The 23,934-nt window shown below is 55.4% G+C and overlaps 3 protein-coding genes across 8 annotated transcripts in view; 2 read left to right on the forward strand and 1 right to left on the reverse strand.

Moving 5' to 3' along the window:
• The window catches only part of WBP1L (WW domain binding protein 1 like), a 60,644-nt gene extending 50,914 nt beyond the window's left edge, over window positions 1–9,730 (forward strand). For all 6 annotated transcript variants that reach the window (XM_074590129.1, XM_074590131.1, XM_074590130.1 and 3 more), the window contains 2 exons: window positions 5,760–5,921; window positions 7,347–9,730. In XM_074590129.1, the coding sequence (XP_074446230.1) occupies window positions 5,760–5,921; window positions 7,347–8,086 (902 nt within the window). In that variant the 3' untranslated portion in view covers window positions 8,087–9,730. The remainder of the gene's footprint in view (window positions 1–5,759; window positions 5,922–7,346) is intronic.
• Window positions 9,731–15,709: 5,979 nt separating this feature from the next.
• Window positions 15,710–19,233, reverse strand: CYP17A1 (cytochrome P450 family 17 subfamily A member 1). The gene is made up of 8 exons (XM_074591527.1): window positions 18,922–19,233; window positions 18,258–18,396; window positions 17,476–17,705; window positions 17,162–17,248; window positions 16,844–17,053; window positions 16,412–16,581; window positions 16,226–16,329; window positions 15,710–15,978 (listed from the first exon to the last, which is right to left on the reverse strand). The coding sequence occupies exons 1-8, from the start codon at window positions 19,231–19,233 to the stop codon at window positions 15,710–15,712; spliced, it is 1,521 nt and encodes a 506-aa protein (XP_074447628.1).
• An 853-nt stretch (window positions 19,234–20,086) lies between these two features.
• BORCS7 (BLOC-1 related complex subunit 7) lies at window positions 20,087–23,601 on the forward strand. Its single transcript, XM_074592043.1, has 5 exons — window positions 20,087–20,252; window positions 20,768–20,830; window positions 21,297–21,340; window positions 21,768–21,788; window positions 22,259–23,601. The coding sequence occupies exons 1-5, from the start codon at window positions 20,112–20,114 to the stop codon at window positions 22,308–22,310; spliced, it is 321 nt and encodes a 106-aa protein (XP_074448144.1). The 5' UTR covers window positions 20,087–20,111; the 3' UTR covers window positions 22,311–23,601.
• Window positions 23,602–23,934: the final 333 nt, after the last annotated feature.

A 23,934-nucleotide genomic window follows, 5' to 3' on the forward strand; every position in this document is an offset into this window, starting at 1 on the left:
AGACGGGTAAGTCAACTGGAATTGACTGGACTTACAAGTGTGTCTTCTGGCGCGCTGGAACAATTGCTCTCCAAAGGCTCCTTCCACAGGGAAAAAACCCGTAAGAACAGCGTCTGCAGATTTACTGCCTCAAGTTGACTCCCACCGCAAGATAAGCAAAGGATTTTTCTGAAACCTGTCTTTTTCCGTCTTATCTGATGGCAGTGAGTGTACCATGTATAGTGGACACTATTCTGAAAAACAGAAACCAGCTGCAGCTACTGTCTATCTCCTTTTGTCCAAGTTACCAGTCTGGGAGCAGGCGAGCAGGAGTTGGAGGTGCTGTCGTCAGCTTTATTCTTCTGCTGTTCTACTCCACGAACACTCGGTAACTTTTTCCTGCAGTGTGCTCAGGTTAGGGCTGGAGTTCCACAGATTTAAACTGACATAAAACTGTCACTGAAAGTCACAGTCTTTCTCTTGCTGCTGTTGTGTTTGGCAGATGAGTTTCAACCTGCTCTGGTTTCCTCAAACCAGTTCAAAGCACAGTTGCGCACAACTTCGTGCTGGCATGAGAAGAGGCAGCAGGAGGTATGGAAGAGACAGGCAGGAGAGGACCACATCATTCAGCAGCCTTTTTTTTTTTTTTTTTTTTTCTTTCCCTTCTTAAAATGTTCATAGGCCTATGGCCTGGATCTTTCATCTGGCATTCTTGAGCAGCAGCGTCGACTCGTACAGGCTTGTGTCTGAAGTGGCAGGAGATGATGCAGTCTCTGTGCCAAGGACACTATTAAACCCAAGTGCGTCCGGGTTGTGGTACCAATTAAATCTCTCTCCTATTTTTGCTGATAGCATTGGCCCTGTGGAAGAGAATTTTTTTCTAGCCATGGCTGACTGTGAGGCCACCATTTGGGACATCACTTTTTAGTCAATGAAATTGTCCCATTTCTCCTTCTGTTCAGAACCAGCTCTCATGGAGCCAAAGCTATTACCCAGATGCTTGTCAGGCAGACACAAAAACACTTTGCAGTATGTTTTGGCTTGCTTTTAAGAGACTTCCTGCCAACAGAGTGATGGCACTTGCCCAAGTTTACCGTGAACTTGAGGGCAGATTTCTCTGTTCCTACCCTTGGAACGCTCCAGAAAACGTTTTCCATTTTGCACAGGATAAAAGGAGCTTCCCTCAACGGGAATGCTGATGGCAGAATCCCAGGCAGCAGAGCACAGCATCAGGCTGGACATTGCTCCGCGCTTTTTCATGAGGAAGGAATGCTCTAGGTTTTTTAATTCTTAAATTATTTTATTCTTAATTATTCTTAAGCTTGGGCAAGACTATGGTCAGTGTCCCAGAAAGGCTTTTCTTGAAGCTTTAAGCCTGGCATGTTCTTTCACAGCTGGTAGAAAACATGTCTGGTGTGTGACTCTGTGATGGGGCTCCTTTTCCCAAGGACACTGTAAATGTAGCAGCCCTCTCTTTCTTGGGTATTTCCTCTCCTTGGGAGAGATGGCTTTCATGGGAGCTAATTCTGTTCCCGGGTCTTTCTGCAGCTCCCGCTCTGACTCTAAGCTTGGCACTCATGTAGAGCTTACAGCTCTGAGCCTGTCTGATGCTGGGCAAGAGGTTGGTACTTCTTTTTTTTTTATTTATTTTTATGAAAGGTTTTGATGCTCTGGCAGGGAAATCTCTTGGCAAAAATCAGCTCCTTGGCTGTGTCTGATTCACCCTTTGGTTGCATCATTATCCACCCATTGGCATCCCCTGTGAATTTGACAGAAAATATAGCAGTGTTTCTCAGGACTCAGCCTTTTTTGGACTGGAGAATGTTTAAACTTTTGATTCCTTCATAAACCAAAAGCAAGCCTGAAATTGCCTTCAAGTCCAACGGTCCTCCAGTGCATGTGTAGCTCTGAACTGGTGCATCGCTTCTGTTGATGCTGTCCCTCAGCGGTTGTTTTTACAAAAACCGTTTGCTCTGTGCCTGTCATGTTACCCTCAGGTTGCCGTGAGCTTTTGTTCCCAGTGATCACTGCCAAGTGAATGGTGGGAAATGCTCTCTCTGAAATCAGACATTTAATGGCAAACTTGGCTCAGGTGCCCAGTTTTTCCCAAACTTTACTCCTTTTCCAGTGACTACAGCGATAGCGCAACACAGGGTAGCTGAAAACCGGCTCCTGACCATTTGGGAAGGAGGCACATGTTGAAGAGTACAGGGAGAGCTTTTGGGCAACTAGAATCCCAGCTTTACTTGGCTTTTAGAGACCTTTCAATGCCAAACTTCTGTTGCCTTTGCACATCTCACCCATTTTCAGCACGAAGCAGAGCCGGTAGCTGCTTTTGCCACGAACGAGGTGTTAGTGTATACCGCTACTGCGCTCAGCCTCCGCATTTCCTGCTTGGGTAATGTTGTCTTTGGGTGAATTTGAAATTCTCCTCTTTCCTCTCCTGCCAAATGAGCCACTGGGTGCATGGGCCAGTGGTCTGCTCGGCTTACCTCCCTGCTGCTGGTTTGATGCCGAGCATCACCAGGTGTACAAATGCACAGCTCTTCCCTTTACAGTTTACCACTGCACTTGGCCTTGTACGCATAGCTTTATTCCAAATAAATGACCGTACTATATATTTGCTAGGCTTTTAGAGTTTTTCTATTCTGCAGCCAAAGTTGCAGCTGTGCCCAAACTTCTGGCTAGGGCACGTCTTGGAGCCTTTTAGAGAGGCTCTGGACTCCCAGCACCGTGCTGGGCTTGCAACCAAACTGCACCCCCTCCGTCGCTCAATGCTGGCACCCCTGCTCAAGCGACAGTCGAGGACTTCTTGTGTGCCTCAGCATCTATGGGTGTCCCATCCTATTGCTTCCTATGCTCTGGGGGGGCTTTCAGCCCTGCGGTGCAGATGTGCTGTTGCGTGACAAGGTGGGGGCAAAGCCATTAAAGAGGACACCAGAAGCCAGGCCAGCAAAGGGCTGTGGTGGGCACACGCTTTGCTGACCTCCTGTGATCATCCAGTCAAGTCCTTGGGCTCGTGCTGAGTCAGCGCTTGAGTAATTCCTAGAAGCTCTAGGAAGTGTCAGTGGTTAATGAAACCAGGCAATAACGTGGTATTAGTGGGTTCTTTTTCTGGAATTTCCAATGAAAAACAACAGATCTCATCCACTTGTGGTCGCGAGCGTGCATAGACCCTTTGCACGAGAATGGAGGTGTTGTTCCTGGCACCATGGCCAGATTGCAATCCAGTAAATTATGGTCTGTTTACTTAAAATGCCACCTGTGGTTTCAGTAGGATCCAGCATTAATTTAATATCCTAAACTGTTGTATGTTGTTACTGCCTGTTTACAGAGTTGCCGCACATCTTCCCAGGAATGGCTGAGCTTACTTTGACCCCTACTCTCAGCTTGTGCGTCGGTTTGTCTGCAAAGCACTTTGGGATTTCTTTGGAATGGGTAGAGAAGTTTTCTAAAGAAATACTTTTTTAATCTTCTGGATGCAGGCTTGGGTGGGAGCAGTTATTCCCTGCTGAAAAATTCGGCTGCTACAGCTGAGATTGCTTAACAGTGGCAGTTCTCCAGGACATCTTAACTAACTAAGTGCTGCTTGCTACCATTGCATCTAGAGTTCTTGGGAAACGACACGATCAAATGCGTTAAAAAGCATCTGTTTTCATAACTGTAGCTAAAATCCCTGGATAGCTGGGTGTAATTTTCCATTGTTTTTGAACGCATGATCACGGACTGCTCTTCAAAAATAAGGAGTACTTGGAAGATGAGTTGCAGGCCTTCTTCAGTGCATGGTGGCGTGCTGTGCCAATGACCTGGTTTTGATGAGTGAGTTCTTGCTTCCTCAGCAAGCAAGAGCCAAAGGACCTCCTCCTCTTAGCAAGATACAGTGTATTGCTGGGGGTCTTCAAACTGCGAGAGAGGGGTTGCAAATGCCTGGTTTTGGAGGGAAGGTGGACTAGACCAATCCTTACAGTTTACATAAAACGGCTTTTTTAGAAGGAGGAAGGTGTTTGGAGGGCAGTGGACACTTTTTCAGCTTGGTTTGAAGGAACTGCAGAGGGCATCTTGAGTGCTTCCTCCTTTGTTTCTCTGGAGCGAAGATCACAGTCTTCTCTCTGCCTTTTGTGGTACAGCTGAGCAGGCTGGCTAGAAAAACTGCCTAGGAACCTTGATTTCCAGCCAAGCAAAAAAAAAAAAATATGGAGTATGTAACACCTTCATTTGATAGCAGGTTTTGCTAAGTTTGAGTATAAGGTGGAATCCAGTCCATTAGGGAAATCAGTTGTGCAAGGCAAGAGAAGAGATTTCAGACTACTGTGCCAAAATACATTGAGAATTTGGGTTACGACACAGGGAGGTGAAAGTCCCAGCTCAAAATGCTCAGAGGCATGATACGACATACCCAGTTCACCTACAAACAGCCCAGTGCAGGGATCTGAGATCTGTGATGTGGGTCAATTGCACTTTGTCCTGAGCCAGAGCAATACTCCTCTCATTCTTCAAATTCCTAAACTGTTCACCTTTCCCCACCCAGCTCTTAGCAGAAAAAACAATGCTAACTCGGCAGGGCATGCTGAAAACAACAAGGTATCGTAAAGACAGGACTAAAGGTTTTTACTAGGGAGAAACAAGCAGTTTGATCTCACAGGGCAGAATGGCCGTGGTGAAAACAAGATGTAGCACTAGGAGTCTGTCTTTTGTCTGTTTGGGAATACTGAAGAGTGGCAGAGGTTTTACCGCAAGGAAAACAGTGGTTTGATCTCGGCTGAGGAGTGGTCGCCAGGCCTACATGTTTCTAAAGGGGGAGGTCTCCCGGTATCCTTAGCTGCAAAAACTGAGCTTAAAAAAAATAAGGGATTACAGACACCTCTGAGGCAGGTAGAGCTGTGGGCTCTAGTTGCGGGAGACAAAAGTCTCATCTGGAGTGAACGTTGGAGCTCTTCGAAGTGTCCCTAGGAAACATTTTTCTAGTGCAGGCAAGTGTGAAGGGGGATTTATGGACAGGAGGGGTTTTTCCACATGTTGGAGGGAGTGGAGAACATTCAGGAAGTGCTCTTTTAAAATTCCCTTTTAAGGAACAGTGTACATATGGTACAGCAGTTCACAGAAACCAGCCATGACCACAAATGGAGCAAAAGTTAGGTTCCTTGAGGATTCAGAGTGGGGGGCTAGTTTAATTTAATTTTGGATAATTTAAGACATTGAATACAAAAATAAGTTTTAAAAATATTTTGAGACATTTATGTAAAAAGAGTATGTTTTTGTTAGGCGTAACAATGAAGGATTTGGGCTGGAAATTAAAGAGCAGTGCAAACAAAAGCACAACATAGTGCTTGGGGTTTTTCTCTTCTTCTGTGGTCAATCTGCAGAGTGTCTTTTGTGTCTTGATTGTTATTTTCAAACCGAAGTGGCTGTGGGAGGCAAGTTCGATGCTATTCACAGCTCTGCTCATATTTTTGGCTAGAAGAAAAGATATCGAAGGGGTGGGAGCGATGTGGCGGAGAACTTAGCCCTGTCTCCACATTTCATTATCCTCCAGAGTTGTACCTATTGAACAAACTCCACGTTGTACCAAAGTGTGTACAGAGTTACCCAGTTCTGTCAAGGCTGCCACCTGTGCAGGCAGGTCCATGTTGAAGCCTCCTGGCACAACATGTATTTCTGCCTTTAGAGCCTTGTGGGGTTCAGATCTAGGCTTTCTGATGATCTCCATCGCCTTTGTGGGGTTTCCTGGGTTTGGATGTGGCTCTTGCGCTGTGGCTAACGTTTGTTCTCCCCCGCTGCAGGGTTTTGGCTGGTGTGGACCATCATCATCATCCTCAGCTGCTGTTGTGTTTGCCATCACCGACGCACCAAGCATCGTCTCCAGGCCCAGCAGCGGCAACACGAGATCAACCTGATCGCTTACCGGGAAGCCCATAACTATTCAGCCCTGCCGTTTTATTTCCGTATGTACCTCGTACTGTTTTTCCTGGAGGTCATGGGGAGCAGGGCAGCAGCGAGTTTCCCATGTTGGGTGGAAGCGGGGAGCAGTGGTTGGGCTCAGCAAGAGGTGGGGGACAGCTTTGCTGGCTAACCTTGGCTTGTAGAGAGGAGGTGACTCATTCCAGCTGCTGGATGCATTTGAGCCCCCTTGAGTCTGGAGTTGAACGACACCACCTTCCACCCACCCTTGATCTGGCTCTGTGAGTGCAGTGATCCCCTGGGTGTTTTTCTGGGAATGTTCATAAAATACCTCGTTCAAGACTTTATGGATGCTCCTCATTTCCAGCCTGCACTTGCTGCTGGTGGGACTGAAGTGTGGGAAGTGGCTTCACGAAATTTGGTCACAGAGGCTGGGTGGAAGTGGTGCCTCAGCAGGAACCATGCTGGCTCCCGCCCTGTGCTGCGGTTCCCAGACGAGCCTGCTGGTGAGCTGCCCAAGGACTTTGCACGAAGGAGCTGTTGCCCACGGCTCAGCGAAAGTACAATCACTTTGTTGTTTCATTCGTGCCCTGCTACAGCGATTCTCAGCCTTTTGACTGGAGGTACCATAACTGAGTTTCCCGTAATGGACTGTTGAATTGCGTGTATGAACTTGCTTTTCTCCTTAAACTCTTGCAGCCACCTCAGAAATAATCCCCAGCAGCGCTTTCCTCCCAAGCCCCAGGCATACGCAATTGCACATGGAAAATCGCAGTGTTATCTTTAAATCTTTCCAGTATTTAAGTCCATTCTGTTTATTTAGACTATTTTGTTGCCTCTTAAGAAATAAACAAAATCTTTCATAGATGTGAGGGGCTGGTAGTACAATAAACCAAACTGTCTTGCCAGTACTACCAATTTATTCTGATAAAAATAAAACTGAAAAACTGAATCCAGCGTTAAAACAACAACCAAAAACCAGGATCCTAAGTTCCTTGTAACTGCTCTTGTCTTTTCGTATTTGCACAAAGCTTTGTGAGATGAAATCTTCTCCTCTTGAAAGTGGGAACTCAGCTGAGAAGCCAGTGTTGGAGAGGGCTGGCGAGTTATCTCCCAGGTTGTTCCCTCCAGCCAACGCAGGCCATCCCTTGGTGTGGTTCATGGGGCTGTATTGGGGTGCAGGGCAGCGGGGGAAGGTTCGCCTGGTAGCGCTAAGCATAGAGTAGAGAGATCAGGCTGCCGTTCCCAACTGTGTCCATCTCCTCCTGTAATGGTGCCCTCCTGTGCTGCCGTTGCTGCTTCTCCAAAACATGACGTGTCTCATTTGGGCCAGGTTTTGGCACTGCTTGTAAAGCCCCTTGAGCTGTTCGCTGGTAGATGACAAATGACATAACGACCTGTGTTAGTGACTCGTTTCCTGAGATAAGCTGTGCATGAAATAACTTCTCTTCCTTCTCTCCCACTTTTAGGGTTTTTGCCAAATTATTTACTACCTCCCTATGAGGAAGTGGTGAACCGACCGCCGACCCCCCCACCGCCATATAGTGCCTTACATCAGCAGTGTGTCCCAGCAGGCAGCAGTAGCACAATCCCAGACACGCCAAGGAACCTGCAGCCAGCGCAGAGCAGCTCAGCAGCGCCCAGCGGCAATAACAGCAGTACTGACAACACCGGGTGCCCCGGCCTCGGGGAGCCCGAGCCCTCCTCCACCACGCTGGTTGAGCGAGCAGTTGCCAAAATGCAAAGCGTCGAGCCCGGTGGTACCAGCACGGGAGCTGAGCTAGTGGAGAGGGCCGGTCCCGATAAGGATACGGAGTGCAAGGAGGAACTGCTAAAAGGTTACAGCTCTGAGAGCTTAGAGCACAGCAGCGCCATTCCCGACGTGAAGGACAAGACGCCGGGCAGGCAGCGCCGTTTCACCGGTGACTCGGGCATCGAAGTCTGTGTATGCAACCGGGGCCATCACGACGACGACCTCAAGGAGTTCGACGGGCTCATTGATGATGCTCTGGACGGGCCTCTGGACTTCTGCGACAGCTGCAGTGGCCACCCCCACGGGGACGAGGAGGAAGGGCTTTTTAATGCCGTGGAAGAGCAGCACCGTGAACACAGCCACCACCACCTGCCCCGGCAGCCGGTGTGTGTACTCTTGAACACAATAAATGAGCAGGACTCTCCAAACTCTCGTACCAATAACTCTCCCAGCTAAGGTGGCAGAGCGGAAGGGAGAATCGGGGGAAAAAAACAAAAGAAATAAAAGTGGAATAAAAGGATTAAAACTTTTAACAGGAGGAAAAGGTGATACAACCTTTTTTTTTTTTTTTTTTAGTTTCTTTTTCTTTCTCATCCTCCAATATAATTCGGGGACTAGTTCCCGAAGGCCCGGCTTGCGGGGGACGGGTCGCTCTGGGTTTTGTTAATCGTGTCCGTACTGCTCCGCGGGGCAGGGACTGATGTTTCTCAATGAGACCTTCTAAGAAATGGAACTTTCCCAATGGTGATTTTGGTGATGGTTATTATGAGTTTGTTGGTTTTAGTTTTCCAAAACACTGCTTTATCTCGCAATCAGTAAAGCTCAGCAAATCTCACCCTGGGAGGATACGAAATCACCGTAAGGCTTCAACCTCCAGGTGTCTTCCCAGAAGCAAGCAGCTTCTGACAGTGCCGGCAGTCAGTAGCCCAAGAGTTCTGGTTTGATATAATGCTCTTGAGGCATTGGGGATTTCTTTTCTTTCTTTCTTTCTTTTTTCTTTCTTTCTTTCCTTTTTTTTGTGGGGTGTTAAGTTTTCCCAAAGCTGATGAATGCCTGAACACATCAGCCCTGTAACCTCTGGTGCTTCAGTGTTTAAGACAGCAGGTAGGAAATTTCCCACTTGAAGCTGGTGACTGAAGGACCAGTTTCTTCCAGAAGGAGTGTTAGTCTACCGTAAGCAGTTTGAAAAGAAAGGGTTTGCAGAAATTTGCCTTTATATGTCACTTTTCAAGACGAGCATATTCCTTCAATGCCTCCAAGAGCACAGTTAGAAGTAGAATCCAGGCAGCTGGGCTGCCTTCCAAGTACTGTGGTCTCCGAATGACCTTTTCCCGGTGTGCTGCAAAAGGGCTTGGCTTTATTTTTTTCCTTTTTTTGCACCCCGAGAGCAGCACACTGGAGTTAAGATGACAAAAAAAGAACAGGGCTCTCTTTGGCCAGCGTGCCTTCAAGCTTCAGCGATGCATGTTGAACAAATGGAGACGAGAGCTCCGTCCATTGCGAAGGGATGACTTACCGTGTAGATGTGGAAGACCTGTGCAGTATTTTATTATTTTTTTTTTTTCTGATCCAGAAGTTTGGTGCGATTCTAATGTTGACCACTTAAAAGAAACGAATGTCTGTTTTCTTTTTTCTTTCTTTTTATTTTTTTTTATGGTGGCAACTGGCTACTGTATAATGTCTGTGAGCGTGTGTGTGTGACTGCAATCCATGCATGCGAGTCCTACTGGTAATATGAAAACCTGCTGTAAGACTGCAAGAAAATTTACTGTAGCTTTGCTTTAATAAATGGTAGAGATTTTGTTAGTAACAACCTGAAGGAAAAAAAAAACAACAAAGCAAACAAGGAAGAGCTGAAACTAACATTCCCTAGAGTGCTCGTGTGGAAGAGAGCACAGTTCAGACTATGTATCTTGTTCTCTTGTTCTCGGGTTTTCTCCCCGTCCCTTTTATAATTATGGTCGTCCAGATCATTACTGTTATGGGGAAAAAAAAAAATTGAAAACTGAACTCAGACATATTCAGATTTGATTGATTGCAAACCAAAATCAGTTTTAAATAAGGTGGAAACCAAAATATAATGCCTTTTCTGATAACTTGCCCGTGTGTATGTGTATCATTTTGTGAATTAAGAACAAGATTTGTCTTTAGTTTGTGGTTTTGTTTCTTTAAGTGGAGGTATGTAGCACTGTGCTGGATGCAGATGACAGAGCAAGGCAAGTGGTGCTTATTGCAGTATTTTACCCACGTGTTTGAGGAGAGCGCTTTTACCTTACAAGGGTTAGGAGAATCTCACTCCTTTGCCCGTCACAGCGTTTCTCTGCCATCAGAACAGCTGATGAAGGATGAAGTTTGTGTCCTGGGGCGCTCTTAAGAATGAAGGACTTTGATTTGGATTCAGGAGACCTCGTTCCCGGATGCCTGGAGCGTGAGTGGTGACAGAGGGGCTGTGTGTGCCCCAGGGCTGGGCTGGCTCGCTCTGCAGCTTCCAGCTGTGTTCACCGACCGCATGTATCTTTTGAGAAGAGAATTAAAGATCCCCAGTGCCACCCCTAGGAATTCTGTATGTATTGGCACCTGGCTTTGTTCCTCGCACCACAGAGGAAGCTAAAAAAGCACATCAGTCCTTACGGAGTGGGTTTTACTGCTGTAAATCCTGAGGACGGCCCCGTGGGAGACCCTTTGCCAAGACTTCTGTTGGCCTAAGACACAAATCTCCATGTTTGCTTTCGTGACATCCCACTAAGGGCAGGGGAAACCCCCCACTTCTTCTCTGGACGGAGGTGAGTACCAGTAAGCCAAGATGGTGTTTCTAATCTTAAAAAGACAGGAAGCAGCAGTGATGTGCCTGTTCTGTGACTCCTGGAGGTTTTTCAGGCTTTTAAAGACCATAAAGAAAGAAACAGGGCACAAACCCTGTCTCAAGCTCCCATGTGCCTGAGGAGGAGCAGGACTATCTGTGGCTCTCAGTCGTTCAGGCTTTTAGACCTGGACTGGGGGTGGCTGGTGTGGGGAGGAGGAGTGGTGCAGGGCAGGACTGGGCAGGTGAGCTCCTCGGAGACATCTCGGCTGGTGCCTCTTCAGGGGAGGAAACACGGGCAGGCAAAGGACTCCCAAAGCGCCAGCTTCGGAGCTTTGGAAAGGTGAATCCTCACGTGAATCCCGTTGTAGAAAGCCAGTGGAGCCCGAACAGAGCTCTTCTCCAAATGCAGGCCTAACACAGGAGCACCAAAGCGCACCCCTTTCCAGCTATGAAGGGTGAGTGTTTCATGGGAGTTGTGAATACGTCGTTCCAAAGCTGAGTTGCAAACAGGGCAGCACGATTGAGAGCAAATTAGTGTCAACTCATTGCTCAGTGTTTTTCTTTACAACGTGCTGTAAGTGTTGATGCCAATAATACTTGCAGTCTCTTTTTGCTAGAGCCCGTGGCAGTGCAATGCTGCTTATGCCGCATGTTTTCGGCCACTGCAATTGTCTGCGAGGGCAAGGACCCGGCGGGCGTCCTGGCGGGCTCGGGGTGCGTGGCCTGGGGCCCGGCGCTGCGGAGCACCCTGCGGTGGCTCAGCGAGAGGGTTCCCCAGGGCACAGCAGCGGGTGCTGCGGCATCGCCTCGCTGTTCCTGAGGGCTTCTTCGTCTCCGACGACGCAAAGTCCCCCTCAGGAACACCCGTGTGATTTTTCCTGTAGCGTATCGTCGCGTGTTTGTACAACCCAGTGGATGGGTGTTGGCTGAAGATGGAGGAGGAGGAGGAGGGAGCCATGTGTCTCGGTGCTTGCCGGCAGCCTGTGCTCAGAGCCTGTACCTGCCTAACTGTAGGCTAAGGAAAGCTGAGGCGCAGTTCAGCTTCGGCGTTACACGTAGTCATCGAAAACTTCCTGGGGCAGGAAACCTGAGCAAGCTTCCAGGACGGAAGGAAAATCAGCAGGCTCGGCAGAAGGCGTGGGGCTGTGCTGCCGGGCCATGGGAGCTCTGGGCTCCCCGTCTGCCCCTCGCCCCCTGGGGTCTGGGCTGTGCTCACCTCCTGCCCCACGCAGCCCGGGCTCCCACAGCCAAATATCCTCTTCTCCTCCGCGCATCCCGGCCAGGCTCGTCCTGCCGTCACCCGGTCCCAGCAGAGCTTGGCAGGGAGCCGGGGCACGGTCCCGCTCCGGTGAATAAACCCCCTTGGCCTCTCCCCCAAGCCGCTGACTCCTGGCCCCTGCTCTCCCTCCCTACGCAACAGACACACCCGGGGAGGTTTTTTCCCCATCTTATTTTTTTTTATTATTATTTTGTTTATATAGGAAAAGCCTGGACTGGGCCAGGAAGGGGGGCCAGTCCGGCAGCCCCCCAGCTGGAGGTAAGTGCCGGGAAGGCCAGGATGAGTGTCCGTTCTTCGTCAGAGCTGGTTCCCCCCTCCCTTGCTGTTTTTTATCAGATGGGCCTGGTGCCCGCAGCAGGGCCGTGCCGGCGGTGGTGCAAGCGCTGCTGTCTCCGTGCCGGGGGGGAACGCAGCCTGCCGGCTTGTTTCTCCATTTGTTTTCGGCTGGCGAACAGCTGTGTCCCGAGGTTTGTGCTTACTCAGCTCGCCTGGCCCCGTGCCCGCCGCAGAGCCCGCAGGTATTCCCAGCGTTGCCCGCTCCGCCTGTGCCGGCCGTGGCTCTCCAGCCGGCACAGTCCAGCACCAGCCGGCGCTTGGTGCAAAGTGAAGCCCCGCAAAGGTGGAGGGCTCCTGAGCTGAGCCCTGTGGTGCAGCTGGGTCAGCCGAGCCCTGTGGGGGGTGGCTGTGCCCCCCAAAACGAGTCCGTGGGATGGAAGGGCTCGGGTTCCCCCTGGGCGAGCTGTGCCTCTGCTTTATGGGGTACAGCGTGGGAACAGCCGTGAGTGAAAAAGCTTCATCTTTTCCACCGTCACTGGTTCCTCTCTTGCAGACCCTCTGCACTGCAGGGAGATGGAGCAGCTGGTTCCTGACCCCCCCGGCCCGAGCTGCCCTCCCAGCCCTTTGGCACCGCTCCCTCCTGTCCTGGTTCCCCCTGTGCAAAGACCCCGAGTGGCCCCAAGGGGAGGGCAGGGACCCAGTGGGGCCCAAGCCATTACAGCAGGGGGATGATTTCAGCGGCAAAAGCCTTGGCGTTCCCCGTGGCTGCCCACCCTTGGCTGGCCGAAACCCGGTGGCAGATGCCGAGGTTCCCCCTGTCTCTCCCGTGGGCATGGCCACCTCATCCCCCCAGTTTTTGGGTCACTGGGCTTCCCAGTGCCAGGTCTGAACAAAGCCAAAAGGCTCATCCAAGGTGGTGAATTTGTGTGTCTCGGGGGACCCTGACTTCTTTGGGGGGCTCAGAGGGGCAGAAGGCGAGGTGGGGGGGGGACTGGATCTGGCTGTGCCCCGCCACCAGCCGCCCAGGTGAAGCTCTCTGTTGGGGTCTGGGGTCCGGGCGCAGCAGCGCGGCCCCGGAGCAGCTGTCAGGACGTAAATACCAGCCCGATGATTCAGCAGCGTCTCTGCCCGTTCCCGGAGCGGGGAGCAGCCATGCCCACGGCTGTTTACCAGCTCACAAGGTGTGGGGCAGCTGGTGCTGGGTACTGAACCCCCCCATGGCAGCCGGCTGGGAGGAGGTGGGATAGGGCAAGGGGGAAGATGCCCCGTGGTGGGGCCAGGCTCAGCGTGATGGGGTTTGCGGCACGTGGCTGGTCTCTGGGCCCGGGGACAGTATGTGCCTGCCCTGGAGAATGAGGAAAGCCAGCTGGAATGGGAGCTTTGTGCAAGCATCGGCGGTGGGAGGTGTTCTCTGGTTTAGAAACATCCCCCGGTCCCAAAGTCCCCGTTTCTGCCTCAAGGTAATGTCTGGCCTTGAGTGCGCACACCTTGCTGCGAGCACCTCGGCAATGGCAACGTGTGAGCAAGGTGCCAGCCCTGTGCGGACTCTGGGAAGGAGAAAAAACCCTTCTGAGAGCAAACGCAGCGCCCTGGCAAAGGGGCACAGAGACGCAGGATGTCCCAGGCTCCTGGAGGCATGGGGATGCTGCGGTTACTGGTGACTGCAGGAGACAGGAGAGGAGCCTCCTCGCTGGCACGTGCTGCCAGGGACAGGGTCTGGGGCAGGGGAAGGACCAGGCTGGCATGGAGGTGCCAGTCCCCGGGGAAGCCTAGAGCATCCTGTTTAGCCAAGTTTTCCCCAAACCCGCTCTGAGCCCAGTTGCCCCTCACCTACCCAGCTTCAGCCTGCGCTGGCAGAGGTGGAGGGATCGGAAACCCAGCGGCACCCCTGCTGTGATGGAAATGGGCAGGGGAGCGGGAAGGAGTGTGCGGCGCAGCCCTTACAAGCCAGCAGAGACCCCACGCAGCAGCAGCGGGGCTGGGCTCCTGCCGTGCTCCCCTCTGCCCCGCGGCTGGTGGGTCAGCTCACAGATCACCCCGGGGCAGGCGTGTGCAAGGTGGTTCTTCCTCCCGCTCCTCCGTACTGCCCCGAGCCCCCAGGAGAATGGACTGGGAGGAGAGAAGATGCTCCCGGTGCTGTGCCAGGCTGCAAACCCATTGCCTTCATTGTCCCGGTGCCGTGCCATGGGCTGATGGGACCCATTTGGCATCAGACGCCGAGTGGCGAGGAGGCTGATGAACACGAAGTGCTGGCGGTTCAAAAGAAAATGTGCACTTCGACACACGGAGTAGAGAGTTGAGTGGTGGGGAAGTTTCATGTCAGTTTTGCTGCCCGCTGGCAAGAGAGAGGGCAGGGAGAAATAGAAAAGGGGAAACGTGGGGGTGTGCAGGGCTGGGGTGTCACACCGTGTCGGGGCTGTGCAGGGTTTTCCCCTCCGCCCTGGCTGCTTTCCCTCCAGGTGCCCTGAGCCATAGCTGTGTTGCCATTTAGTTAAATATTAAGAGGTCAAGTAATAGAGAACCAGAAACCTAATTGCATGCTGCCCTCCACGGCACGGTGGTTTTCGGTGAAAGCGAACACGGGAAGGTTACGCTGCTCAAAGTGACGGCCATAATCCAGCCAGACAGTGAGCGTCGGTGCTGGGGACGCCGTGCAGGCGGGAGATGCCGCGTTGCTGCACGATGACTGCCAGCAGCCCCCGGCTCCATGGTGCTGGCACGCTGGGCCTGGGGGGCTGCAGCTGAGCTCAGCCCATGGGGTCCGGGCACCTTTGGGTGCTCCTGGGTGTCCTGGAGCGATGGGAGCCCCCAATTTCGGCCAGAGCTGGGGCTGCCTGTGCTTCCCCACAGCAGCTCGTGTGCAGGACGGGGTCGGAGAGCCCTGCGGCCCTACAGGGCGCTCGTGTCCCGTCTGGAAGGGGCTGCGTGTGTGCATACAACCACGTACGTGTGTGTATATGTATGTGTGCATCCCTGTGGTTTTGCGTGTAAGTGCACACATGCGCCAGCAGCAGCGTGTGCCTGCGTACCGCGGGAGAAGCTGCCGTGTGGGAGCTGAAACTGCAGTAACCTCCAAGATGTTTCCTTCTTTTTCCCCGCAAGGAGCAGGCGGGGTTCCCACCGGTGGGGACACGCTGCCCTGGGACAGGGCGGGGGAAGGCAGGGCTGGGGGAGCTCTGCCTGCCCCCCCCGGTGGGCTCAGCTCCCAGCCTGCGTCGCGTTTGTTCTTCCTGCTCCCAGCAGGGAAACTGAGGCAGAGACCAGCCCAAGTCACTACACCTACCCGGGGTCACCCACCCAGGGTCACAGCCGCCAGGCACCGCTAACACCCGAACTGCCCACTGGTCACTTTCCCCTTCTCCCCCCACCAGCTACCCAGGTGGCTGGTCTCCATGGCTCGTGGTTGACCCTGGATGGGGCCCCCCACCCCACATCCCTGGGGGGGCGAAGGGGCTGTTTGCGTTAGCAGCTCTGCAGAGGGGCCATGGCCTCCCAGCTCAGCCCAGTGCTCACACAAAGTTGTGGGGCCACCATACATCTCAGGCACCTTCCCACCTCTTCCTGCCCTCCATTGCCTGCCTAAAAAACAGCCGGAGCCACGCTGCGTTGGGAAAGCTTTATCCAGACAACCCCGCATCCACGGGGCAGGCAGGCACGGCCTCTATGGTCCTGCCCCATCCCACCCCACCCCACCACTGCCCAGATCCAGGGCTCATCCCCATCACGCTGCCGCTCGCCAAGCGTCCCGCAGCCTGGCCTTCACTTTAAACTTCTGCACCTGCAGCACGACGCCAAACTTGCCCTCCAGCGAGGGCAGGGGCTGCTCCTCGGGGCACTCGAGCGTGAACCTCTGCAGCACCCAGGCCAGGAAGAGGAAGAGCTCCATCTTGGCCAGGACTTCGCCCAGGCAGACACGGATCCCGGCCCCGAAGGGCAGGTAGCTGGGCGAGGGCGAGTGGATGTGCTGGCCCCGCTCGTCCAGGAAGCGGCCTGCAAGGGGAAGGGGCACCGTTGGTGTCGGCAGGGATTGGTCCCTTCTGCCTGAGACCTGCCCGAGTTCATCACATGTGTGTCCCTCCCATGAGCTGCAAGAGCAGAAATGGTGCGAATGCTGCAGCCGGGATGGGGAGCAGGATCCGACCTCCCACCACCAAGCCTCCCTGGGCCCAGCCTCTCCTGCTGCGCCCACCCCACCGTCCCCTACCCCCCGGGGGAGGACGGGGAGCACCCAACCCACCGGGGTTGAACTCCTCGGGTTTGTCCCACTCCTTCTCGTCGTGGTGCACAGACCAGAGGTTGATGACGACCCTAGCGCCCTTGGGGATGGAGTATTCCCCGATGCTGCAAGGCAAACGCGGAGTGAGACAGTCGCTCCCTCCCACGGTCTCTGTCCGTGTCCTGGCTGCACCCCATGGGGTCTCACCTGGTGTCAGCGAGGGACACGTGCGGGATGAGCAGAGGGGACACGGGCCGGATGCGCAGCACTTCGCTGATGGTGGCCTCCAGGTAGGGCAGCAGCGGGCGGTCACTGAGGTGGGGGTGACGCGCCAGACCAATTTTCTGGTCCATCTCCTCCTGGATCTTCCTCTGGACCTGGGAGGGAAACAAGGGCTGGGGCATGAGCCTGGGGAGGGGGCTGACCTGTGGGGGGGGCTCCCCATGGCGGTGGGGTACACCCAGCATCACCAGCATGTCCTGGCAGGTTGTGCAGGGCAGAAATAAAATGCTCACAGCCTGATGCTGCTTATTCCCAAATCCTGGTATCTCCCTTGGCACGTGCCTTCCTCAAAGCCCCACACGATGTCCCTGGTGTTGGAGGGAGCTCAGGCCCCCCGCCATGGAGTGCAGACCCTACCTCAGGGTAGTGGAGCAGGTAGAGCACAGCCCATTTGAGCACAGTTGTGGTGGTCTCCACGCCGGCCCCGAAGATGTCCCCCACTGTCATGAGGAGGTGGTCGTCAGTCAGCTCCAGCCCCGTTCCTGAGGGGCTGCTGTTCTCCGCACTGATTCTCACTTTCAGGAGGGCGTCCATGAGGTCCCTTACGGTGTCCCCGCAGAAGGCTTCCTGCCAGGGGACACACGTGAGCTGGGCTGTCCTGGGCACGGTCCCCTCCACCCCAGCTCCAGCATCCTACAGCTCCAGAGCACCTCCTTGTCCTGACCCCATTGGCACCTTGTGTTCGGTGAACTTCTGCTGGAGCAGCTGGTCACGGACCTTGAGGCATCTCTTCAGCAGGGCCAGGTCCTTGTTGGGGAAGATCTGGGGAAGAAAAGCCCCATCACAGCAAGGGGCTCCAGCTCAGCCCAGCCTCTACAGGCCCCCAGGCACTCACTCTGTGCCCAGCAGGGTACTGGCTCTTGTGGGACACCAGGGCAGGGACCCTCCTAACCCTGGGGGCTCAGGTAGCCCCCTCCTGCAGGACACATCCCAGCTCCTTCCTCTCATCTGAGGTGAGAGGAACAGACAGTCCTCGTGTCCCTGCTCACCTGGAGCCAGGGGAAGATGTCCACCAAGCTCTCCCTGGCCACGGTGTCCACGATACCCTGGCTGTACTCCAGCATGGCCTCGAACTCGGGGTCCCCGCGCTGGTACGAGGAGTTGAAGCAGAGGGAGCAGACCACGTTGGTGACGGCCCGTGTGAGCTCGGGGGCCATGTCCAGGGCCGTATCCTGCACAGCGCTGAGCGTGTCGCACAGGGAGGCAGCCTCCCGGCAGACTGGGGCAGAGGGGAGAGTCAGGCGAGGGGGTGATGGTGAAGCTGAGGGGGTGGAGGGGGCAGCTGGGGGCTGGAAGGAGGGGCCCCCCACTCATTCAGGGTGTGTAGCCTACAGACAGCACCCCCAGCCAGGGCTGACCCCTGAGGGTCTGGGATGGGCAGAAGGGACGATGCTGGGTGCTGGGGAGGAGCAGAGAGGACGGAGACACGCAGGGAAGTCTCCATGTGCGGCATGATGCTCCTGCCGGGTGGACCAGGGAGCCCAGGAGGCCAGGAGCTGGCTCCGTGCCTCAGTTTCCCCCAGCTGTGAGTGAGGGGAGCCAAAGCTCAGAGTGGAAAATGCACAGGGAGAGGTGTCGGTAAAGTACAGGTGATGGAAGGAGAGGAACTGAGCCCCCGCTAGGCAAATTGGGGGGGTTTGGGCTGAGCCAATGAGTCACCCCTTGGTTCCCAGGGGATCAGGGCATGGAGAAGGGAAAAGTCCAGCCCGGATCAGGCGCAGGAGGGAGGCAGAGGCAGGAGGGAGCCCGGGGGGTGGCGGGGGGCACTTACTGATCCTCTCGAGGGCGAGTGAGCCCTCCCCGAACATGGAGAGGGCGGCGTGCACTAACTTGCGCTGGAACTTCCAGAGGGGCCCGTAGCTGGCAAAGGCGATGTCCTTGCCCCCCCGGGACAGCAGGTCCGTGGTCACCTGTGGGACAGGAGCCTTGGGGTCACCCTGCTGCAGGGCAGCCCCGTGGGGGCTGTGTGCTGGAGAGGGGTGATGCTGGGGGGTGGATGATCATCTCGTCACATCCCAGGGATGGTCCAGGGGGCTAGTGGTCAGCGCTGGCAGGCAAAGCCTGGGCCATGAGCTTTGCTTTCCCTGCCCCGAGGAGCAATGGAGAGGTCTGGGGACAGATGCCAGGGTTAGGGGCTGGGGTGCCCAGGAAACTAAGGGGGGGACAGGGAGGCTGGTGGTACCCAAACACACGTCCCCATGCCCTGAGGTGCAGCCAGCCCTGGGGAAGAATGGGCACCCTCCGGATGGAGAATGCATGGGATTCGTCCTGGGGAACAGGGCAGAGAGGGGCTGCCCCCGCTGTTGCCCTGTTGCAGGCAGGATGGGGAGAGGTGATGGACCCTGCCGGGTGCCGTTGCCTTTCCTGGGAGCATCCCCTGCCTCACCCCATGCCGCAGTGGGAGGAGGTCCCCCCAAAACCTGCTGCCGACTCACGGTGCGGGGCCGTCCGGCGAAAGCCTTCCCCTTCTTCAGCAGCACCTCCCTGGCGTGCTGGTAGCTGTTCACCACCACCACGTAGTGGGAGCCCATCCAGAGGGCGTAGAGGCTGCCGTAGCGGCTCTGCAGGCTCCAGAGCCGCAGGTGGAGCTGGGGGTGCCCGGCCAGCTGCAGCAGGCTCCCCACCAGCGGCAGGGCCGGCAGGGTCTGCGGACGCCCCGTCACCGTCCCCGAGGTGGCTCGCCGGCGTGCCAGCCCCCAGGTGCAGAGCAGGGCCAGGGCCAGCAGCAGGGCGCCCAGCAGCAGCATGGCGGGGCCGGCTGTGGGTCTGTGGCAGTGCGGGGGGCCTTTATACCGGCTGCAGGGTCGTTGCCTTGACCCCAAGGCGGGCTCGGCTCCTTATCGAGCGAGATGTGGAGGGGGGGAACCGGGCGCTGGGCCTGTGGCCAGCTCTGCAGCTGGGCACCTGGGGGGGGGGGGGGGGGGGGGCGAGGGCAGGGGGGCCATGGCCGCACCGGGTGGCTGTGGCGGAGCCACGTCCAGCGGGCTGCGGGCCAGGGGACACCCAGGGATGGATCCTTCCTCGGGGCTCTGTTCCCAGGGGTGTGGGGGCAGCTGAGCCCTCGGTGTCTCCCCTGGGGGCCATGAGCGCAGATGGGGAAGGGACACTGGGGTCCGTCCCCAGCCTGGGAGCCCCTCCACGTGCCTGGGAGGGGACGGGCAGCATGGGGCTGGGGCACTGGGCGGCACTGGGCAGCACTGGGGAGTGCTGAGAAGCCCTGGGCAGCACTAGGCAGTGCTGGGCAAGCACTGGGCTGGGGGCATTAGTCAGCCCTGATCGTCTGCCCTGGTCAGTGCTGGGCAGCAATGGGCAGCGGTGGGCAGCCGTGATCGGCGTTGGTGGGCACTGGGCAGCCCCTAAGAAACACTGGTCGGCCCCGGGCAAGAACTAGTCAGTGCTGAGAAGCCTTGTGCAGCCCTGGTCAGCACTGATCAGTGCTGTGCACCCCGGGGTGCCCGTGCCCAGGGTGATGTCCGAGTCGGAGGTGTCCGGGGAGAGGCCACGGGGGGAGAAGAGCCCCGAGGGCGAGCGATGCCCCCGCCCGCCGCGGGCCCTGCGCCTTCTCGGCTCTTCTGGCCCCCGGCGCTCGCCGTAGCGGCGTCCGGCGGGGAGCGGGCGGGGCAAGATGGCGGCGGGGGGCGCGGCGGACGCCCAGGCGCGCTTCGGCCACTCGGTGAAGGGGCTTCTGACCGAGAAGGTGACGAGCTGCGGCACCGACGTGATCGCCCTCACCAAGCAGGTGCTGAAGGGCTCCCGCAGCGCCGAGGTGAGCGGCGGGTGCAGGCTCCAGGGCCCGGCCCAGCCCTGCCGGCTGCGGAGCGGGAGCGGCGGCCCGGCGCGGGGCATGCTAGGAGCCGTAGTCTGTGGTGGCGCGGGGCATGCTGGGAGCCGTAGTCCAGGGGACGGGCGACATCCCTGGGACGGGGCAGGGGACGGGCACAACGCGGCCCGGCCTACGGCCATGGCTGTGCCGGCGGGGCACCGCCGAAGGGCACTTGGGCCGCGGGTGTCTCTGGCAGCGCCGGGGAAGTGGTGGGAGGCGGGAGGCTGCCTTCAGCGCATGGCAGCTCTGCAGGGTGACAGGCTGGAGCGGTGCCTCGGGCCCTTCGTGCGCCTGTGTGCCCTGAGGGCTGGGCACCGCACCACTGTGCTCCCCACAAGTGTCACCTGGGGCTCCCGGACCATCAGCCTTGCGTGCAGGTCTGCTGTGCGGCCATCACGAGCGTCCCGAGGAACGCAGAGGTGCTGCCTCTCACTCTGGTGTGTGCGTTTGTCTTTCAGCTCCTGGGTCAAGCTGCTAGAAACATGGTGATGCAAGAAGATGCCATCCTGCACTCGGAAGACGTAAGCTGTGTTTGTCTGGTAGAGCAACAGTGTTTCTAGTGGGCAGGAGGAGAGGAGGGTTATAAGAAGAGATATGCAAGCAGAGTACTGGAGCCCGGTAATGAAATATATGAGTTCAGGCAGCAGGGCTGGTGGCCAGAATAGTTTAGTGCTTCTTCAAACCCGTGTGCGCTGCTGGCCTTCCAGCATCCTGCAGCTCAAGCCAGCCCTAAAGCTGTGCCATCTGTACCAGAAAGCTCAAGGGACCATGGGTTGAAACAAAGCACTTAGTGTCTGTGCTTGTCATTGGGAAAGAAGAGGGGAGCATGCCACTGCTGACGGATACTGGTGGGGGTGTTTCAGAGGTGGTGCAATGGTACAGTGATGGCGGTGCTGGAGGAACTCCCCGGGGCATTGGGACAGCTTGCCCTGTGATTCTGCTGAACTGCTCCCATCACACTTTTATTCTTTGTCTTGTTCTCCACAGAGTTTAAGGAAAATGGCCATAATAACAACTCATCTACAGTACCAGTAAGTAGAGAACACCTCTGGGGAGCTGAGTGGATCCCTCAATCCTTTTCTTTCTACTTAAAGACTTTGCATGAAGCCCACTCAGACCGATCCCTCTTGCCTGGCTCCGCAAAGCTGAGCAGACCCTGGAGCTGGGATCTTCCAGCCCTCTCCAGCTCTGCTGGAGTTTAGGCTGTTTTGGGGTGGGAGATGAGATTTTTGCCTCCTGTTTGCCATGCACTGTGTCTCCTGTGAGAGTGTGTGACGCATCTGGGGCTAAGGGGGAGAAGCCAGTGCTGCTGCTGTCCTCTCAGGACTTAATCCAGAAACACACCGGGGTTTTGGCCTCCTGAGCCCTTGATCAAGTCCCTTTCCTTCAACTTAACATGAACCTTGTTGCTGAGATTTTGTTTTTCTAATGCTCTTTTTGTCTTCTTTTCTCATCTAGGCAAGAAGCAATTCAGAAAAAGTGAGTACTCAGCTGAAGGAATGCCAGGAAGACCCGGGGGACATGTGTGGGGGTTGATGGGAGAGGGAAAAGTGATGGAGTAGGGTGAGGGAAAACAGAGCAAAAAGGTTTTTGCAGCTGCCTTTGAAAGAGATGCTGGCCCAGCGAGGTAGTGTTTCAGTATTGTGAAGAGATGGGATTTGAGTTGAAGGGATGATTTACACCAAAACTTCCTTTTGTTTCATTAACACGATAGAGCCTGTAAGGTTGTTTGTGACAGGAGATGAGGGTTGTGTAGAGCAGAGCTGTCTGCTTATGGGTGCACAAGATGAGGTTTGGCCTCTGGGGACACATGGGTGGGTTGGGGAACCCCAGGGTGTCTCATTGCTGTAGTGTCAGCGCTAGAGCTGTTCTGGTGCCTTGGGTGCAGGCAGCACGCCATGGTCTGGGGAGCAGATCTCACCATGAACCTCTTCTTGCTTGGTCCCCAGTGTCGAGCAGTCGTCAAACCTACAGGACCAGCTGAGTCACTTGCTGAAATGAAGCGTAGCGGAAGGCACGAGGACATCTCGACTGGCACTGAGGGCAGCGAAGCATCCTGTCCCCTCCAGACCCCGGGGTTCAGACCTGTGTCTGGATGGTGATGGATGTCAGCTGGGATATGTGCAGAGTCTGTGTTTCTGGGCACGTGGGCCCCTCTCACGTGCCTCCATCCACATCTCTGCTCCAGAATGCTCACCTAACTGAAACAAACTTACCTGAAACTTCACTCCCCCCAGCAATTCTTGTGTCCACTTACTTCTCATGTAGTGTGAGTTGCTCAACCCACACCTGCACCCCTGGCAAGAAATGCATAAAACTGAACTGTGGGTTTTAAATACAGGTGCCTGCAGTTTGATGCTGGTCTGTATTTAGACACAGAGATGGCACAGAGTGCAATTTATTTAGGGCATGTTAATCATTTGGAGCTGTAAGTGCCTGGGTGGGTGAGAGAGGTGCTCCAGTGTAGACTGAGGTGCCAGTCCCAGGCCAGGATTTCTGAAAGTGGGAATCTGGGCACACACCTCTGTCAGCAGTCCAGCTGGATGTGGTTTGACCAGCGTCCTGCTCGGAGGTTATCTTATTTTCCACTCTGACGGAGTTTGGAACGTCATCCCCTTGCCAACCCATCTGCACTGCCTTCGGCCTTCAACTGCATTCCTCTTCCTGGGCTGCTGCTCCAGCTCTTGATGAAGCAGCCTTGGCTGTGGTGTGTGTTCCTATCTGGTTGGGAAAGTATCCAAAGGCCTGGCCGGGAAGCAGGCGGGAGAGCATCGGTTCTGCACTGCTCTGTGTTGGAGGACTAGCAACCAGGCTCCTGTTCACACCCCAGGGAGCGACATCAGGCCCAGGCTATAAATACTGTGTCTTGTTTTTGGTAAGTCACTTATCTGGAGCACTTGGAGCACACGGGAAGCACTTGTTTGCCCGAGTGAGCTTTTCATCGGCTGATAGGAGAAGGCAGGCTGAGAGCAGGCATCGGCCTGATACGTTCCGGTTGGAGTACTGCTGGAGTTTGGCTCCTGTGTTGCAGAGCCTTCTCCCGGGCTGTATTTCACCATCTCCACCAGTGCCACTGCCTGTTTGAGTTTCACCTGGTGGCACCACAGCTCCGGTGTCCCCCTGGAGGTGCCACTGTTAGTCCAGGGGCCACGGTGGCTATTTTTGCCTTGGGAGGGGTCCTGATCCCCAGCTTTGCAGATGCACTTTGGGAATGAGGGTTTTCCCTGAGCTGCTGGAGAAGCTGTAATTCACTTGCTGGGAATAAAAGCCACCCTGAACATCACCAAACTGCGGCAGAGTCTGTGCTGAATGCCATCGCTCGTGGTCCCTGTGCAGGGAAGGTGGCTGTTTGGGATGGTGGGTCTCTGGCCCCCCGGTGTCCCCCATTGTGCTTCAGCTCTGGGGGCTCCTTTGCAGTTGCAGTGTGTCCTTGCTGTAGGTGGCTTTTCCCTTCCAAAGTCCCGTGCCATGCAGGGGCCAGAGCACCTGCGCTTGGGGCAAGCAGGGGCAGGGCTGTGCCAGGGGGGTGCGGAGCTGCTGGGGATGGGGAGGCAGCAGGGTGGGTGGCTTTTTGGGGGTGCGGGTGCAGGTTCGGACCGTGGGTTACGGCAGCGTCACCCCAGTG

The sequence above is a fragment of the Larus michahellis genome, chromosome 6 (assembly GCF_964199755.1).
Source record: "Larus michahellis chromosome 6, bLarMic1.1, whole genome shotgun sequence".
NCBI lineage: Eukaryota > Metazoa > Chordata > Aves > Charadriiformes > Laridae > Larus > Larus michahellis.

What these genes read in the sequence shown, in the direction of transcription:
- CYP17A1 (XM_074591527.1), bottom strand. Translation starts at nt 19,233, where the DNA reads ATGCTGCTGCTGGGCGCCCTGCTGCTGGCCCTGGCCCTGCTCTGCACC. An exon ending in TCGCCGGACGGCCCCGCACC is followed by an intron (nt 18,397 to 18,921) that starts GTGAGTCGGCAG and finishes CCTGTCCCACAG; the next exon opens with GTGACCACGGACCTGCTGTC. An exon ending in ACTCGCCCTCGAGAGGATCA is followed by an intron (nt 17,706 to 18,257) that starts GTAAGTGCCCCC and finishes CCTCTGCCCCAG; the next exon opens with TCTGCCGGGAGGCTGCCTCC.
- BORCS7 (XM_074592043.1), top strand. Translation starts at nt 20,112, where the DNA reads ATGGCGGCGGGGGGCGCGGCGGACGCCCAGGCGCGCTTCGGCCACTCG. An exon ending in ACAACTCATCTACAGTACCA is followed by an intron (nt 21,341 to 21,767) that starts GTAAGTAGAGAA and finishes TTTCTCATCTAG; the next exon opens with GCAAGAAGCAATTCAGAAAA. An exon ending in CAAGAAGCAATTCAGAAAAA is followed by an intron (nt 21,789 to 22,258) that starts GTGAGTACTCAG and finishes CTTGGTCCCCAG; the next exon opens with TGTCGAGCAGTCGTCAAACC.